The following is a 19250-nucleotide window of genomic DNA, read 5'->3' as shown; positions in this document are numbered from 1 at the left end:
AGTGGCACATCCCATTGAATTCTTATGGGACCCACCACTATAGGAACACTACCGCCACTATAGCTTTGCACCTTCAAAAAAATTAAGGAAAATAATTGTTTAAAATAGGTTTTTCGGCAAATCCTGAACATAAAACCGAATGAATATTATTAAATAGATATTGTCGGGCCGCCACCAAACCGGACTTCGCACAATCAAGTCGCGACGCGACCCAACTCGCGACGTTTTTTAATCATGTCAAAAGTAGTGCGCATCCTTCCCGTTGTTGTCAGCAACACAGCGCACTAGATGCGAAACAGTTGCAACAATTGCGGACCAAGAAATTTGCAATTTTTGTTTGAATGTCGGTCTTGATTCCAACTGGATAGACAATATGATGCATCTTTTAAAAATGTCATTTGCAAGATTTTTGGTCGAAATAGTGCTAAATTGCCACCACCACCACTATTGGTACTGCCTCCACTAAGGGAGCTTTTACCCTATTAAATTTAAAAGTTCTGCACTTAGATTATGACCAGTTGCTTTTACACTTGAAAACTATGTGCAGCGCTATCGAATTTTTGTCGATTCAATCATGACGGTTTTCAACCGTTCAGCGTATAGGTTACATTGGAACCAATAATAAAACCATTTCCACGTGGGATTGACTTCAAAATGTAAATAAATGCAAAATTTGGATAATTCGCAATTTAGCTAACTTTATTTAATGAACAATGCACCAGTTACACAAAGATAAAGCAGTTGTAGGTGAAGAGGCTGAAGTGGTCCCGTCGCGAACTCGACCGTTCCTTCAGCACTTGGGAATACTGTTCCGGATACTGGTGTTGGCGTGACGGAGCTCTGTTTCAGTTTTCAAAGTTCAATACTTTACCGTGAAGTGATCGATTCCGATGCTGCAATAGAAATTGCGTGTGAGCACTGAACATATTATAAAGAACAAATTATGTACAGTAGATGTTCGATAAGTGCAACATGTTTACGTTTCACTTACCCAAGATTGTTGTAAGAAGATAGGTTGTATGAGTTGGTCATTTTATAGGCGAGGGACGCGCGGGGGAGGGTGGTAGGGGAGGTAGGTTGTTGCTGTTGTTTGTTGTTGTTGCTTGGTGTTGTTTGATGTTGTTGGAGTTGTTCGGTGTTGTTTAGTGTTGTTTGGTGGTGTTTAGGTGACGTTTGGTGTTGTTTTGGTATTGTTTGGTGTTGTTTGGCGTTTTTTTGTGTTGTTTGGTGTTGTTTTAGTGTTGCAACCCGGCAACGCTAACAATATCACAACGTGAAAAGTGCCACAACACCACAACACCGCAACCCAACAACGGGCAGCGTTGTGTTGCAACAACAAAAAAATCGAAGATGGCCGCCATGCAACATTGGCGATCCGGATAACCTATCTTCTTACAACAATCTTGTCACTTACCGAATGAAATTCGATAACTGCAACAACTGACAGACGTCACATAACTGTCAGTTGCTGCAGAATGCAACCAATGTGCATACGAAAAACATCGCATTGCAACAAAAGTGCATGCAAAAAACATCGCAGCACTGTTGACATTTCATTTTGACGGATAGCGTTGCGATAACTGCAAAATTGTTGCACTTAGCGGACTTGCAGTTAAAAAGCATTGCAGTTAAAGCACAGTTAAAGCGTTTGCACCGAGCGAAAGTTTTCATAGGATTTACTATGGGAAAAATTACACTTTCAGATAAAAAATCGCAGAGGTCGTCCCTTGTCTCCTTAATTCAAATTGATCAATGTTTCTTGTAGAAAAATCAATTGGGTTTTTAAATTAAGAAAAATTCAATGATTTTTTATTTTTAAACAAAAGAGCACCTTTTTCTGAGCCGCTATGATTTTTTTCAGATTTTTAGAACTTTATTTTGGTATCTAAAATCAATTTCGAAGAGATTTTTTGAAATCACCTTTTGACAGCTGGGCAACTGCTTGACAGCTCCGCTCAGTACAAAATGCGACGAGGGGTGATTCGACAAATCGCTCCCATACAAATTTCAAATTGATTTTTAAATAGGTTCCCGGGCACCAAAATTGATGAAAATTTGGATTTCGGCTCAGTTTGGCATGCAGATTCAGAATATGGAATTATCTCAACACCACTAAAGAAGCCAATTATGAAACTTTCCTTCGAAGACCGCAAAACAATTGGATGCTTGTGGAAAAAGTTATTGATTTATTACCGATTAGTGATCCAATGAACGGCTTATTGTTTTGTTTTATTAGCAGCACTGTAGCTGCTGCCTTGGCTGCTGCTGTTTCGGGGGGTGGTGATTCCTCCCGCCACCCCATGCAACAACGGCAGCAGCAGTGCTGCTGATAAAACAAAATAAAAAGCCGTTCTTTAGATCACTAATCGGTAATAAATCAATAACTTTTTCCACAAGCATCCAATTGTTTTGCGGTCTTCGAAGGAAAGTTTCATAATTGGCTTCTTTAGCGGTGTTGAGATAATTCCATATTCAGAATCTGCATGCAAAACTGAGCCGAAATCCAAATTTTCATGAATTTTGGTGCCCGGGAACCTATTTAAAAATCATTTTGAAGTTTGTACGGGAGCGATTTGTCGAATCACCCCTCGTCGCATTTTGTACTGGGCGGAGCTGTCAAGCAGTTGGTCAGCTGTCAAAAGGTGATTTTGAAAAATCTCTTCGAAATCGATTTTAGGTACCAAAATGAAGTTCTAAAAATCTGAAAAAAATCATGGTGGTTCAGAAAAAGGTACTCTTTCGTATAAAATCAAAAAATCAAAACATTTTTCTTAATTTAAAAACCCAATTGATTTTTCTACAAGAAACATTGATCGATTTGAATTAAGGAGACCCTTAAGGGACGACCTCTGGGATTTTTTACCTGAAAGTGTAACTTTTCCCATAGTAAATCCTATGAAAACTTTGAACCGCTTGCGCTAAATTATAGTTTCACCGATTGCGCTGACATTTTGTACAGTTCATATGGGACCTAAATGGGATCTAAAAAATCGACTGGAGCGAGGATTTATTTTTTTTTTTCATACAAGCGTGTACCATACTAATATAGCATGCACTAGGTAAATAAGAAACAAAACCTACTCATTCCATATCATTTTCACAATGAATTTTGACAAAAATACACATACACCGGGTTGGTTAGAGATACGTCATGCCAAACTAAAAATGTCAGATGAATGTAAATGTGAATAAATGTAAATGTAATAAATGTCGCTTTTGTATGGTGCCAGTTTGGTGTATCTGTTACTTTTGATTTTGGCTAGATACGTCGTTTGGTTTTCTCATATATCAAAACGGTGTATCTATCAGTAAAGTTGTAAACATCAAAATAGTTAGATACGTCGTTTCGAAAAAAATGCTTAGGGCCGATTTCTTCACCTCGGCTTAACCGATAAGCCAGGCTTACCCATACAGTTAAACCTGGCTTAACGCTTAAGCCAGGGTGAAGAAATTGCCCCTTAGGGCCAATTTCTTCACCTCGGCTTAACCGGTAAGCCAGGCTTACCCATACAGTTAAACCTGGCTTAACGCCTAAGCCAGGGTGAAGAAATCGGCCCTTAGTTAAACAAATTAAGCAATAAATCATCAGTGATGTGGATTTTTTAATTTGCTTTATGAATCATGCATGCAACAGTTAACCCGGATTTGTTTACATTCTCGAGTTACGTCGGATTGAAAAGTTATGCTAGAAATATCCGGATAAAAACTAACCATAAGGTGTTAGGTGAAAACCATTCCTGTACCATACAGTGTACCAGCTACAATAAAGCTCGCAATAAAATGTATTGTGATGGAATGGTTCGCTAAAAGCTTCGTACATTGTAGCTACAGTAGACGTCCGATAACTGCAACTTGTTTACGTTTCACTTACCGAATGAAATTCGATAACTGCACCAACTGACAGACGTCGAAGAACTGTCAGTCGCTGCAGAATGCAGTCAATGTGCATTCAAAAAACATCGCACTGCAACAAAAATGCATGCGAAAAACAATGCAAATGGTTGCTACTCCATGATTGATTTGAACTGGTACCAATTGCACTGAGATTCAACGGAATTGGGGACTGGGGCATTCCACTTATTCTTAAACTGCAATTTAAGCAGCTCATACAGTTTTGATCATTAACGGCGCCGGCCAAGTCCTTATATACAGAACGTTTGTGCAAGTATGTGAGTGTTTTGTGACGTTTTTCTTATCACTTGTGTGTCTAGAGCATTTTGATCAGTTGTCAGATATTGCCCCAACGAACAGAAACGGGCGCAGTCGTGACTCAACCAGCGAATTCAGGCTGTACATGAGTTTGATGATGTTTTCTGAATGCACATTGGCTTCATTCTGCTGCAACTGACAGTTCTTTGACGTCAGTCAGTTGTTGCCAGTTATCGAATTTCATTCGGGAAGTAAAACGTAAACATGTTGCAGTTATCAAACATCTACTACAGAAAATGCTCGTGAAATTGAAAAAGCCAATATATCTCAAAATTTCGGAATGTCTAGAGGTATAAAAGAGACTATTGCAAATAACAATTCCATTATTTTTGGTCCACTTGCACAACTAGCGAACATTCATCACAGGAAATGTAACAACTCTCATCTCCGTCCATCTGTTCGGGCAGCACATACAATCCACCACAACGACACGTATGATAGTAGAAATCCTCATCCGGGTCGTGCCTAAAATCCGTCCTCCGTAGGACCTCATTTACGAAATACTCCTCCCGACACGTCCGCTGCATCAGCTCGGCATCGTACACCCGTCGGGCTTCCTCGTCTCTCAGCACCTTCCAGGCTTCGTCGATTCTTATGAATTGATCTGTCGTCAGCTGTTCGTTTTGTCCCTGGGCAATCGGTTCCGATCTCACTTTGTCCGGATGCAATCGAAGAGCCAACGATTGATACGAGCGACGGATTTCCTCCAGTGTAGCATCGGGCGCAACATCCAGCACTTGGTAGTGCGACATCTTTGGTGGTGAGCTGGATTCTGGCAAGGTGTTGTGTGACATTCTACGTTTTGATAATGGGATTCGATGTTTTCAGTTGCAGTTTTGTGCAAGCAAAGAAAGGAGAACAATTTTTGAGTCGTCGCACTAGTTTTGTTGATAACCAGCTGAATTTCAAACAGTTGGGTAGTTGTTTGCTATTACTTACGATTTTATGCGTTTGCTGAACTGAAGACGGATGGAATTGTTAAAAACTGCGCAGAATTAAAGCGAATTATCGCTGCACATGGTGTTGTTTTCGTTTCTTTTTACGCTGCGCGGTTTGTTGACCAAAGTATCTAAATACCAAGGTAAGAGATTCCCGCTAATATTCGCGGATTAGTGAGAAAAGGAAAAAAGCAAAAAATAGTTATGAAGCTTGCGCTGATTTGTATGGGCGCATCACTATTTAGCAAACTTTCTTAAGAAATTAAGCACTCCCATCATAGAAGCAATTATTTAATTGCATCTCACTGGATTAAAAGTGACTTCCATGCAATAAAACAGGAAATATCGCCATTTGAAAATCGGTAACATTTTTTTTTAATTGGTTTGTTATCGAAGCAGCAATCGGCTATTCTGGTTGCACTGTCCACCCTGGGCCGCCACCCAACTCGTTGCCTAGCAACCAACCTTAGAAGGTCGTAGTAAGCCACGACTGAATTTGAATTTTTTCACTCTCTTTAAGTTTGCACTTCGTGCTGTATAGTCGCGTTTAATAAATCTCTTGTTCTAGAAGTTTTCCCGTTTTTCTTCCCGAGTCCCGGTAACGAAATCCCAATAGGTTATGGGCACCACACAAAAAGAGCTGGCGCACGGAATTCCGCAGTTCCGCGGAAATGGAAGCGAGTTCCAGAACTGGAGTTATCGGGTGAAGCTGTTCATCGAAGCCGCTGGCGTGTCAGAAGTTCTCACCGAGGAAGTCCCGGCAGTAGAAGCTGAGCGAGCGAAATTCGTGGAAATGGACCGGAAGGCAAAATCACTGCTGGTGAGTTTTATTTCCGACGAGTGCCTGGAAGTCGTTCGGGAAAAGACAACCGCAAAAGATATGTGGGAGAGCCTGGAGGCGACGTACGCGAAAAAGTCCGTAGCCAGCCAGACGTTGATTAGGAAGCAACTGGCGCGGCTCCGGATGAAGGAAGGTAGCGGTATGAGGAGTCATCTGGTCGAATTCGATGGGCTAGTGAGAAAGCTCAAAACGGCCGGCGCAACCCTCGCGGAGGGGGATCTGGTGTCTCAGCTTTTCCTGACGCTACCGGATTCGTACGACCCCTTGGTGACGGCGTTGGAAAACGTGAATGAGGAAGACCTGACGCTCGATTTGGTTAAGCAACGGCTTTTGGCGGAGGAATCAAAACGCTCGGACCGTCAGGAGGATACCTGCGAGGACAAATCGGCCGCATTTTCTGGAAGCAGTCAACGCACATTCGTTGGTAAGTGTCACAAATGCGGCAAACGTGGGCACATGAAAAAAGACTGCCAGCAACGTGGCGGCGGCCATGTCAACGGGCATAGCAACGGTGGCCGTGGCAACGGGCATAGCAACAGACGTGGAAAAAGCGATGCCAACTGTGTGAACAGAAGTGCGGTGAGCTTCATGGCAGACGCAGAAAATTCAAAACGTGACCGAACCAACACGGTGGCTTTCAAATTGGACTCTGGCTGCAGCGATCATTTGGTGAGTGAAAAATCGATTTTTTCGTCTTTTGAAACGTTGGCGTGCCCGATTGAAATAAAAGTGGCAAAAGAGGGCCAGGCGATGATTGCCAGGACAACCGGTGTAATTGATGGAGTCAGCAACAAAGGGGTCCTGTTCAACATGAAGGATGTCCTTTTCGTGCCGGATCTACGAGAAAACCTGATGTCGGTGAAAAAGTTGGCCCGAGCTGGCATCGATGTTGTGTTTTCCGGCAACTTGGCGTTTCTGAAGAAAGGTGGTGAGCTCCTAGCGACCGGCAAGTTAGTAGGCAGCTTGTATGAAATAGTGCTGACGTTGGAACACGCTTGCGCTAATGCCTGCGAAACGGACCCTGGGACACTGTGGCATCGGCGGCTGGGTCATATCGGTCAGCATGGCATGGACACCATGGTTAAAGAAGGGATGCTGTCCGGAATCAAGAAGCTACCATCGATCGGCTTTTGTGAAGCATGTGTGCAAGGGAAGCAATGCCGCGAACCGTTCAGTGGGACCCGTAGTCGTGCCAGTCGCCCCCTCGAGCGCATTCATTCCGACGTTTGTGGCCCGATCGATCCGCCTGCCTGGGACGGGTCCAGGTACATCGTCTCCTTCATCGACGACTACACCCATTTTGCGATGATCTACCTACTCAAGAAGAAATCGGGCGTGTTCGAAAAGTTTCGTGAGTATGAAGCCACAGTCTCGGCGGCATTTGGGCTGCCGATTTCGAAAATCACCGTCGACCAAGGGCGAGAATACTGTTCCAACGCCCAGAACAAGTTCTACAAGCGGAAAGGTATCCAACTTGAATGCACTGTTGCTTATACGCCTCAGCAAAACGGAGTCGCCGAGAGATTCAACAGGACTCTGGTTGAGAAGGTTCGTGCAGTTCTAATCGGTTCGAGTGTGCCGAAATATTTGTGGTCCGAAGCAGCGTTGGCGTGCGTGTACTTGTTGAACCGGAGCCCCACGGCCGCGTTACCTGCCGGTATGACCCCGGCTGAGAGGTGGTTCAATTCGAAGCCAAATCTGGACAAGCTGCGAGTGTTCGGATGCCGATGTTTCGCATGGATTCCAAGTCAACAACGGAAGAAGCTGGATTCAAAGAGCCGTGAAATGGTTATGATCGGCTACGCACCAAATGGTTATCGGCTCTGGGATGCACAAGCGCAGAAGGTGAAAATTGCTCGTGACGTGAAATTCGATGAAGCTACGTTTCCCTATGCTCAGTTGAAGCCTGTCGACGAGGTACCACTGGTGGTGAATTTCCCGTTCGAGCAAGAGGGGGAAATCTCTGAAGATGAAGCCGGTGCCACCATACATGACGATTTTGCAAGCGATTCCGGTGGCGAGGAGGCTGCTGGTGGCACAACCGAGGATGAAGACAACTTTGCTGATCCCGAGGAAGAACCAACTGATGCGCTCCCTTCGCAAATTGAAAGACACGAACCTCCTAGTGAGCCGGTGTTGAGGCGCAGCGAACGGGAGCGCCGGCTTCCTGGTAAGTTGTTCGACTTTTTCGTAAATTATAGAGCAACTTCTGGCGAATCAATTTCCACAGATGTTCCCATGTGCTATGACGACATCATGCGCCGTGACGACCGGCGTGAATGGCTTGGTGCAGTTCAGGACGAGCTGCAATCGATGGCGACGAACAACGTGTGGCGCTTCGTCAAGTGCCCGGATGGCGTGAAACCCCTTAAGGCCAAGTGGGTGTTCCGGGTCAAGGACAATGTCGGTGGAAATCCAGCACGATACAAGGCTCGGCTTGTCGCCAAGGGCTTCCTCCAGAAACATGGACTGGATTACGACGAGACGTTTGCCCCCGTGGCTAAGCTTGCCACAATCCGGACAGTGCTGGCAGCGGGCGTCCATCTGGGATTTTCCTTCCACCACATGGACGTGAAAACGGCCTTCCTCTACGGCGAACTGAAGGAGGACATCTATATGGCCGTCCCGGACGGAGTGAAGGCGCCATCGAATACGGTCTGCAAGCTTCTCAAGTCACTCTATGGCTTGAAACAGTCGCCGAGATGCTGGAATGAAAAGTTCAATGAGAAGTTATTGAAATTGGGCTTTGTACGATCCCGGCATGATTATTGCCTTTATACAAGGATTCAGGACGGTGACGAAATCTATGTCGTTTTGTACGTGGATGACTTGCTGATATGCGGAAGGAAACCAGAGACCATCGTGAAGCTGAAACAACAACTGACAGCGATGTTTGCGATGACCGATTGCGGGGAAGTCACCCATTTCCTTGGCATGCGTTTGGATTACGATGTGAGGCGTGGAAGAATGCGGCTGTCACAAGAAGCAAATGTGGAGAAGCTCTTGACGCGCTTCGAGATGGTGGACTGCAATCCGGTCAAAACTCCGATGGAAAAAGGACTACAGCTTGCCCGAGCCGGGGACCCTACGGCTCATCCCTATCGAGAACTTCTTGGGTCGTTGATGTATGTGATGCTGTGCACCAGGCCGGATATCTGTTACTCCGTAGGATTCCTAGGACGATTCCAACAAAAGCCAACCACACAACATTGGCAAAGTCTGAAGAGGGTGGTCCGCTTCATCAAAGGGACAAAAGCGAGGTGCTTGGAGTACAAGCAGGTACGATCCGCCAAACCATTAGTAGGCTACGTCGATGCGGACTGGGCTTCGGACATCGAAGATCGTAAATCGGTGAGTGGGTTTGCTTTTTTCGTTTTTGGCAATCTTGTCAGCTGGTCAAGCAAGAAGCAAACCACTGTAGCTACTTCTTCAAGCGAGGCCGAATACATCGCCCTCAGCTCGGCAGTATCGGAAGCTGTATGGCTGTCTGGTATTTTGGATGATCTGAAATTGAAGAACTCAAGTCCGGTTACAATCTACGAGGACAACCAAGGTTGTATTGGAATGGCCAAGAACTGCGAATCGAAACGATCCAAACATATTGACGTGAAGCATCATTTCGTTCGGGATCACATTTCGAACGGCAACGTGAGGATTGAGTATGTGAGAACCGAAGATCAACTAGCAGACCTCTTCACCAAACCAATGGATGCTGGACGACTGGGACAACTTGGACGCCGCCTCGGAATATCGGATTGAGAGGGGGTGTTATCGAAGCAGCAATCGGCTATTCTGGTTGCACTGTCCACCCTGGGCCGCCACCCAACTCGTTGCCTAGCAACCAACCTTAGAAGGTCGTAGTAAGCCACGACTGAATTTGAATTTTTTCACTCTCTTTAAGTTTGCACTTCGTGCTGTATAGTCGCGTTTAATAAATCTCTTGTTCTAGAAGTTTTCCCGTTTTTCTTCCCGAGTCCCGGTAACGAAATCCCAATATGGTTCTAAACATATTTTTTCAGCATTTAGAAACATCCAAACTACTAAAACTTCACAAACTTTGCTGAAATAATGACATTTTAGTGTAAAAACACCAACTTTTCATAACTAACGCAGATGTGTTGGTGAGTCTCATTTTTGACATTTGCGGGAATCTCTTACCTTGGGTATTTAGATACGTTGGTTTGTTGACTACTGGAGGCAGCAGACTGACAGCGAGAAACGTCATTGAACGCCACGGCCACCATCCTCGCCGTCATCATCATCAGCAGCAGCAAAGCAACCAAAACAAACCCGTCCATCAGAAATTCCTTCACGACACTTCCCTGTTTCGTCCAGTGCGAGCGGCGCAGATTCCCTTCCCATTGACTCACCGTTTTCGTACATCTCCCAAAATAGGTACCAGAATGAGCTCATCGTCGCCGGAAAGCGGAGACATGCTGGATTACCTGGCCTACAATTGTAGCAAGCTGTCGAACGACCTGTGGGAAGCATCCGGCCTGGGCGAGAAACGGAAGCTGGTGGCGGAGTATCTGAAAAATGCCGATCGTGAAGGTAAGAGCATCAAGGATTTCAAGGAAGGGCTCGATTGGTTCAACGTTACGGAACCGTTGTCCTTCGATGGATGCCTTCGTGGGAAAATAGTGGTGCTGGATTTCTTCACATACTGTTGTATCAATTGCATGCATATTTTGCCGGATCTGAAGCGGCTGGAGCATCTGTACTCCGTGGAAGATGGCTTGGTGGTGATTGGCGTTCATAGCGCCAAGTTCGAAAACGAGAAGGACTCGGCAAACATTTTGTCGGCCGTACAACGATATGAGATTGGCCATCCGGTTGTGAACGATAATGTGTCCTCTATGTGGCGGAATCTCCGAGTGCAATGCTGGCCAACATTGATGATCTTGGGTCCACGCGCCAATCCTCTGTTTGTTATCATGGGTGAAGGACATTTTGATGATCTAAAGCTTTATGTTAGCTCAGCTTTGAAATTTTACAAGGACAAAGGAACCATTATGGCCCATACGCTTCCAATCAACGTTGCAACGAACCTCATCGAAACGAGTCATTTACAGTTTCCAGCCAAGATTTGCTGTTCTTACCGCGGCGGGGAGAACACGGATAATGCTCTATATGCCATTTCTGACTCGGGCAACCACCGCATCTTGATTGTTAACGGTGACGGACAAATTCTCTATCGAATCGGTGGAAAGCGAGCCGGATTCGTGGATGGTGACTTCCGTAAGGCTCGCTTCAATGCCCCTCAGGGTGTGGCATTCCAGAACGATACCACCCTGTTCGTAGCCGACAACGAAAACCACGCTATCCGAAAGATAGATTTGAAGAGCCAACAGGTGACGACAGTTGTGGGCAACGGTCAGCAGGGATGCGATCGCATCGGAGGAAAAGTCGGCCGGGATCAGATCATATCCTCGCCGTGGGATGTGGCCGTGTACCGCACTAAGGATTTGGACATGTCGTTCCACGCGGATGAATCGAAAACCCCGCTGAAGGATGTGGTTTTCGTGGCAATGGCTGGCATCCATCAGATCTGGGCTCTGTTCCTGGAGGACACCATTTGGTGGAAGTTCAAGAAATACTCGGCCGGTAGCTGTTTGGCCATCGCTGGCAATGGGCGGGAGGAGAACAGAAACAATTCCTATCCGAATAATGCGGCATTTTCGCAGCCGTCCGGATTGGCCATCAACAAGGACGCCAAGGAAATTTACCTTGCCGATAGCGAAAGCTCATCGGTGCGGAAAATGTCTTTGGCCGATGGGAAAGTACTGGCCGTTGCTGGCGGTGATCGTAATCCGTTGGTAAGTTTTAGTTGCCATAACACAGTCCATGACAATAAAAACCCGTTAAGGATCAAAATTTAAACAACTAAGATTATTTGACTCAAAAATACGTTTCATTCGTTGACTAGTTTATCACTAATTCAACTACCTATTTACTTATACTTATTAATTTATCTGTAATGTGACCAGGCCTGGACACCGATGTATCAACATTGTCTACATTATCATTCTTCATTATCTAGGATCTATTTTCCTTTGGTGACGTGGATGGGAAGCAGTACTCGGCCAAGTTCCAGCACCCCCTCGGGGTGGCCTACAATTCGAAGGACAACTGCATTTACGTAGCCGATACGTATAATCACAAAATCAAGAAAATAAACGCCAGCACCAACGTGGCAACGACCTGTTCCTTCCAGGATGAGAACGGTTCCAGCAAGCAGTTCAACGAACCGGCCGGCCTATGTCTGGATCCCACGGGTCGTTTTCTCTACATCGCCGATACCAACAACCACCAGATCATGGTCGCCGATCTGTCCGACAACAGCATCCGTCCGCTGAAAGTCCGATTCAACAACACGGAAGCCGACCAGCTGGACAATCCCGGCGAGACGTACCTGTACGAGAACGCCTTCAAAATCCTCCCCGACGGCGGCAAAGTTCTGTTGACTCTCGAGTTCGGCTATTTGGAATCGAACGTGAAACTAACGCAGGGAGCTCCGCAGAAGTGGTCCTTGACGCTTCCGTCGGACAAGTGGCGCTGCGATACCATGAACGGCTCCATCAGCTCTCTCAACGACGGACTCAGTTTAACGTTGGTGGTCCCGAAGGGAAGTGAGCAGCAGAAACCCGTGCAGGGTACGGTCAACTTCAAGCTGAACCTCTGCGCAAACGACGTGTGCTTCCCGAAGGAGTTTGCAGTGGGCCTAAATTTTGCCTATGACGTCACTGGAGGGCCAGCGGTCAAGGGAAGTCTTATGGTGCAGGTTGGGCGTAATAATGTAGTCGTTTCCAAAGAGTAATGGCAGCTTAGATAACTGCACACTGATCTACGAACAAAGCACAATCACTCTACTGGTTAGTGTAGGTACCGGACTACTAGGAAAAATGCATTTTTTTTGGTTTTTGCTTCTATGTTGATTCCTTATCGAGCAATGTCGTAACACATCTTTTTACGCTAATCAACGGTTTTAATGGGACACCATTTCTGAACCCTGTGAGGGCAGTAACAACCCAAGCGAGATTAAAATATAACATACCTTTTTATACACTTATGAAAATAACATTTTTGTTGAACGTAACTACCTATACCGGAATATACAATCTATTGCAAGCATTAAAAGTCATTCTAATCATTAAATATCCGAAGAAACCCTTTAGATAACGGTAATTATTCAACAATCTCAAATACATCTCCAACACTCGCTACCGCAGAATAAGTATCACTAGGCTAGCCTCTGTCTCCATCCGCAATCGTGTACTTTTAGAATTAATAAATTTGATATCTCCTTACTGTACAGAGTATTTTCATGCAGAGTACTGCACAACGGTGTCTTGACAGATCCCATCCGGGTCGTTGCTGGAGTGAGGCAAGGATGTATCCTATCACCACTATTGTTCCTCATCGTAATCGACGAGATCCTGGTAGGTGTGATTGATCGTGTACCAAATCGTGGGTTGCTGTGACAGACCATTACCATGGAGCATCTAAATGAAATCGAACTGACTGATGACGTTGCTCTCTTGGCTCAACGGAGCTGTGATATGCAGAGTATACTCGATGATCTTGACGATCGCTCCTCGGCGGCAGGTCTCACCATCAACGTCAACAAAACCAAATCGTTGGATGTAAACACGGTCAACCCTTCCAGCTTCACGGTAGCTGGACAAGCAGTGAAGAATGTTGAAAGCTTCCAATATCTTAGTAGCCAAATGGCGGCCGATGGTGGCATCAAGATTGACAGAGGTGTACGGATCAAGAAAGAGAGGACTGCCTTTGCGAGGGCAAGTATGGAAAAACAACCAGGTTAGTCGACGCTCCAAAATCCGAATTTTCAACTCGAACGTGAAATGTGTGCTGCTGTACGCCAGTGAAACCTGGTGTGTATCAGTGGAGAACACTCAACGGCTGCAGGTCTTCATCAATAGATGCCTGCGGTATAGGTATAATTCGTCCATGATGGTCTCACAATTGGACCACCAACGTGGAGCTCCATCGTCGATGTCATCAAAAGCCGATGGCGATAAAAAATCGGGAGTGGAAGTGGAGGTGGGTTGACCACACTCAGGGGCGGAAACGAAATCTGCAAGCAAGCGTTAGATTGGACCCAGCAGAACATCACAGCAGAGGCAGACCCAGAGGCTCATGGCGGTGCAGCAGCCTCAACAAGGAAATAAAGCAAGTCGACAGTAATTTCACAGGTCAAGGCGATGGCGGACAATCGCCCAGGATGGAGATCATTCAATTCGGTCCTCTGTACTACCGTGGGTGCTCAGGACTGAAAGTAGTAAGTACATATTTGTTCACTTCCATTTTTACAGAGCAGTATGGATGCACACTAGGCCTGTCCACTTTTTCAAAAATATTCTCCGATTCTCATGTCCACCCCTATTGTTTAATTGGCATCCTAAAAGAAGTAACTGGTCAAAATTTCAGCCAAATCCATTGAAATTAAGAGGTGTATCAAACCAATGTTGTGTTTTCGACTATTTTCGAACTTCAAAAAATCATAACTATGTAGTTTTGATTCGGTATCACTATAGCAGGGGGTCGCATGTAAGCTTCGAGTTTTTCCTTTAGAAGTGGACAGGCTAGCCTTCAGTAGAAGCACTCAACCGCCTCTCGATCCCTACAGATTAGAACCATGTTACCAGATTTGTAGATGAAGTTGTTGAATTTGGGTTTTACCGGCTCGTTTCACTGTTAAACTACTCTGAGCAGAAGTGCTTCTTGTAGAAGGTCTAGTTGAGCTGTAATGAGTTGGACGGTGGAAAGTCTCTGGATATTATCCCGCCGTTTACGCTTTTGGCCATATCACCATAGTCTATACCAGGTGACTCAATCCTGCATGCAATCCTGAGTGGGTATCATTATCCAAAATCGTTTTTCTGAGGCACACGGTTTGAAGACAGTTGGTGCTTTCCGGTCTTATCTCTTCTTCCGAAGAGTTTTGAGCTGCTTTCTCTGTAGGCGTGTGAGCGTGTTCCGTAGAATCCATTATGTTTTCGGATCCTTTGCTATATATGCTAAAGATTGTTCCTTATTCCTTATTCCATCATCCTCGTTATATTCCATGTCTAGCAGGTTGGAGACGGTAGATAAGGGGTGCTGCGGATCTGGACCAGTACCTCTGTCGAAACATGTACTGCTTCGGAAGGTAGGTTTTGAGGGGCAGCCTATTTCCATCTTCTCTTGCGAACTACGTAGTAGCTAGTCTTCAGTAAGGCCAGGCTGACTCAGAGTATTCTCAATTTCACTCTCACACAACAGAGAGAGACAGGCGTCACCTAGAACTTTGAGCTCGTATAGTCTTTCCCCAGTGATATAATGATCACACGTATAATACTCAGAACTGTGGGAGATAGCGACGAGCTAGGAACAAGCAAGCCATGACTTTTATAATCTATGACAGCCATTAATAAAATGTTCATTCGTTATTAGAACCTTAAACAATACAGACGTTTACCTTAATCGATCTACGGCCATTTCCAACAGGTTATGGGCCAGCTGTGAATTTGGAGAATATTGAAGTCGAATTTTCAAGTCCTGTGAAGAGTCCGCCGCAATTGGATTTGCCGGAAGCTATCAAGATGGACAAATTTGGAATCGAGAGGCTAGGAAGCGATAATTATGAAAATTGGAGTTTCCAGGTCAAGAGTTTGCTGATGCGGGAAGAGCTTTGGAAGTTTGCCACGACTGCTCCGCCGGTTCCCGTCACCGAAGCCTGGAAGAATGGAGATGCCAAGACCCAGGGAACAATCTCGTTATTCGTTGGGATCATGCAGCAATCGTTGATTCGGAAGTGCAATTCAGCCAAGGAGATCTGGGACACGCTCAAGAACCATTACCAGAAGACGTCGCTCACCACCAAGGTATCGATCCTCAAGAAGATCTGCAATCTGACGTACGCCGATGGGGACGATATGGAGAACCACCTTCATGAAATGGAAGACATGTTCCAGAGGCTGACGAACGCGGGATTGGAGCTCGGGGCAACCCTGACAGTAGTGTTGGTTCTGAGAAGCCTTCCATCATCATTTGAAGCGCTAACCACGGCTTTGGAGAGCCGCCCGGAGGACGAACTGACGATGGACGTAATCAAGCATAAGTTACTGGATGAATGTCTGAAGCGAAGTGACAAATCGGGTCGCGCGGAAACCATGCTGCGTGCCGAAGTTGGACCCAAGAGTATCATCTGCCATCACTGCCAGAAACCCGGTCACGTGAAAAGAGAGTGTCGTTTGCTGAATCAGAAGACGGATGAAAAGCGAAAGTTCAAACCGAAACCACCGATGTCCAAACAAAGAGCTAGAGCCGTTAAGGAGAACGATCCGGCCGATTTTGCGTTTGTTGCTGCTTTTTCGACTGTCCCACCCACAGTTCGGGAGCGTCCGGCGATGAAGGAATGGATCGTAGACTCCGGGGCATCCAGCCACATGTGCAGCGATGAAGATTTTTTCGAAGACATCAAACCCGTTTCAAACATGTCCGTAACACTAGCTGATGGTCGAGTAGCTGAAGTAGCTGCAAGAGGAACAGGAAAGCTGCGCTGCCGAAACAAAAACGGTAAGGAAACGGTTATCACATTGTCGGATGTGCTTCATGTTCCAGAACTCGACGCGAATTTGATATCGGTTGGTCAACTGGCCGACAAGGGTGCGGAGGTCAGATTCACTGCCAAGGAATGTTCTATCGAGCACAACAACTTTGTAGCTGCGGTGGCTGCCAGACGAGGCGGCCTTTACAACCTGCAAGTTTCGAAGGGCAATGCGATGACGGTTGCGGAACAACATCCGAAGAATTGTTTGCATAACTGGCACCGAAGACTTGGACATCGTGATGTGGAAGCAATTCAACGCATGGTTCGCGAGGGGCTCACGACTGGCCTGCTCATTCAAGACTGTTCCATCCAGGAAGATTGCGAGTGTTGTCTGGCAGGTAAGATGGCCCGATTGCCTTTTCCGCATCACACCAGACCACAATCCACGAAGATAGCCGACTTGGTGCACACCGATATCTGCGGACCGATGAATACAGTAACCCCAGGAGGAGCAAGATATTTCATGGTGATGATAGATGACTTCAGCCGCTATACTGTAGTCTATTTCCTGAAGCGCAAATCTGAAGCAGTGGAGAAAATCCAGGAGTATGCAGAGATGGTGCACACCCGTTTTGGACGATATCCGACTGCCATCCGTTCGGATCAAGGAGGAGAATATAAAGCGAAGCAGCTGGGAAGATTCTACCAAGAGAAGGGAATAACACCGCAATACACCACCGTCTACACGCCACAGCAAAATGGCGTTGCAGAGCGGAAAAATCGAACCCTGGTTGAAATGGCAAGATGCATGTTACTGGACGCTGGAATGAGCTATCGCTATTGGGCCGAGGCGGTCAATACTGCAACGTATTTGCAAAACCTGTTGCCCAGCAGATCCGTCAAGATGACTCCTCAAGAAATATGGCATGGACAAAAACCCGACGTTAACCACCTGCACGTTTTTGGTTGTCAAGCGTACGTGCACATCCCAGCGCAGAACCGTACAAAACTGGAACCGAAGGCAACGAAGATGACGTTTGTGGGTTACTCGGACCATCACAAGGCGTACCGTTTCATCGATCCAGCGAGCGACAAGATTACCTTCAGTCGAGATGCACGTTTTTTGGAGAATGAGAAGGCCGTCAAGCAACACCCGAAGAATCCCCACGTAGTTGAAATCGAGTCGGCGATTATTTCCGAGAGTGATCCTGAGGCGGTGCCAGCCGTTGCAGCAAACGAGATTAAAAGCGAATCGGAGTACGAATCCGGCGAGGAGACGCTAACATCATCGTCTGAAGAGGTAGTGACGCCAATACGACGTTCGGAGCGAATTACACGAGGACTGCCGCCGGTAAGGTACAGTGAAACCATCAACATGGCAAAGAAGTTTATTCCTGAACCGAGAACTTACGATGAAGCTATTAGTGGACCAGAAAGCGCCCTGTGGAAAGCCGCAATTGAGGAGGAGATGAAGTCACTCAACAAGAATTGCACCTGGGAGATGACCACGTTACCACCCGGGAGGAAGGCAATAGGATCGAAGTGGATTTTCAAGCGGAAAGAAGATGAGCATGGCAACGTTGTTCGCTACAAAGCACGTTTAGTGGCGCAAGGATTTACGCAAAAATACGGCACCGACTACGATGAAGTTTTTGCGCCAGTTGTGAAGCAGATGACCTTCCGGGTATTGCTGTCTGTCGCAAGTCAGAAGGGTATGATCATCAAGCATGCGGATGTGAAGACAGCCTACCTGCATGGAAAATTGGAGGAAAATATTTTCATGCGGCCGCCACCGGGATCAGAGGTCGATCCGAGTCTCGTGTGTCACCTACGACGAAGTCTGTATGGATTGAAACAAGCCGCCCGTGTGTGGAACAAAACCTTCGATACCGTCGTCAAGAAAATGGGATTTGTACAATCAAAAAACGACTCGTGTTTGTACATCCGGAACAACGGTGGAAAGATCGCCTATCTGGTTGTATACGTGGATGATCTCGTAGTGGCTGTGAGGAAGAAGCGGAGTACGAAGAAATTATTCGAACACTGAATCAAAACTTAAGTTACGTCCTTGGGAGACATTCGCCATTTTCTCGGCATTGAAGTTCAACGAACAAACCAAGGAGTATCCCTGAAGCAAAAAACATACATTAACAAGCTACTTCAACGTTTTGGAATGCAAGATGCAAAGTCATCCAAAATTCCCCTGAGCCCCGGCCACATCCAAACAAAGGAGGAGGAGTCAGACAACTTGCCGAACAACCATCAGTACGCAAGTCTGATCGGTGGGTTGTTGTATGTTGCCGTCAACACTCGCCCGGATATTGCTGTAAGCGTGTCTATCCTGGGAAGAAAAACAAGCAACCCTTCTCAAGCCGACTGGATTGAAGCCAAAAGAGTACTACGGTATCTCAAGGAGACGATGGACTACGAGCTGGTGCTGGGTGTGGATGACTCTCCGTTGCACATCTACGTTGACGCTGACTGGGCCGGCGATTCAAGCGACAGAAAATCAACCTCAGGATTCCTGTTTCGGTTTGCTGGAGGATCAATTAGCTGGAGTGCCAGAAAGCAAACGTGTGTGACTTTGAGTAGTACAGAGGCCGAATATGTCGCACTAACTGAATGCTGCCAAGAATTCCGGTGGGTTCAACGCATACTTGAAGATTTTTCCGTGGAGATTCCAAGTCCGGTGATCGTGTTTGAAGAC

At 46.2% G+C, this 19250-nt stretch overlaps 2 protein-coding genes across 3 annotated transcripts; one reads left to right on the top strand and one right to left on the bottom strand.

Moving 5' to 3' along the window:
* Nucleotides 1-4507: 4507 nt before the first annotated feature.
* Nucleotides 4508-10195, bottom strand: LOC109403176 (dnaJ homolog subfamily C member 24). The gene is made up of 3 exons (XM_062856323.1): nt 10178-10195; nt 5149-5270; nt 4508-5004 (listed from the first exon to the last, which is right to left on the bottom strand). Exon 3 carries the CDS (start codon nt 5001-5003, stop codon nt 4533-4535), a length of 471 nt encoding a protein of 156 aa, XP_062712307.1. The 5' UTR covers nt 5004; nt 5149-5270; nt 10178-10195; the 3' UTR covers nt 4508-4532.
* LOC109622178 (NHL repeat-containing protein 2) lies at nt 5031-13125 on the top strand. Of its 2 annotated transcripts, none has more exons than XM_029875700.2 (3): nt 5031-5126; nt 10384-11804; nt 12029-13125. In XM_029875700.2, exons 2-3 carry the CDS (start codon nt 10392-10394, stop codon nt 12803-12805), a joined length of 2190 nt encoding a protein of 729 aa, XP_029731560.2. In that variant the 5' UTR covers nt 5031-5126; nt 10384-10391; the 3' UTR covers nt 12806-13125. The 2 variants fall into 2 exon arrangements, with proteins under 2 accessions (XP_029731560.2, XP_019931966.3); XM_020076407.3 differs by having other exon boundaries at nt 5037-5121.
* Nucleotides 13126-19250: the final 6125 nt, after the last annotated feature.

The sequence above is a fragment of the Aedes albopictus genome, chromosome 3, assembly GCF_035046485.1.
Source record: "Aedes albopictus strain Foshan chromosome 3, AalbF5, whole genome shotgun sequence".
NCBI lineage: Eukaryota > Metazoa > Arthropoda > Insecta > Diptera > Culicidae > Aedes > Aedes albopictus.
This window is presented reverse-complemented; position numbering and strand designations above follow the sequence as displayed.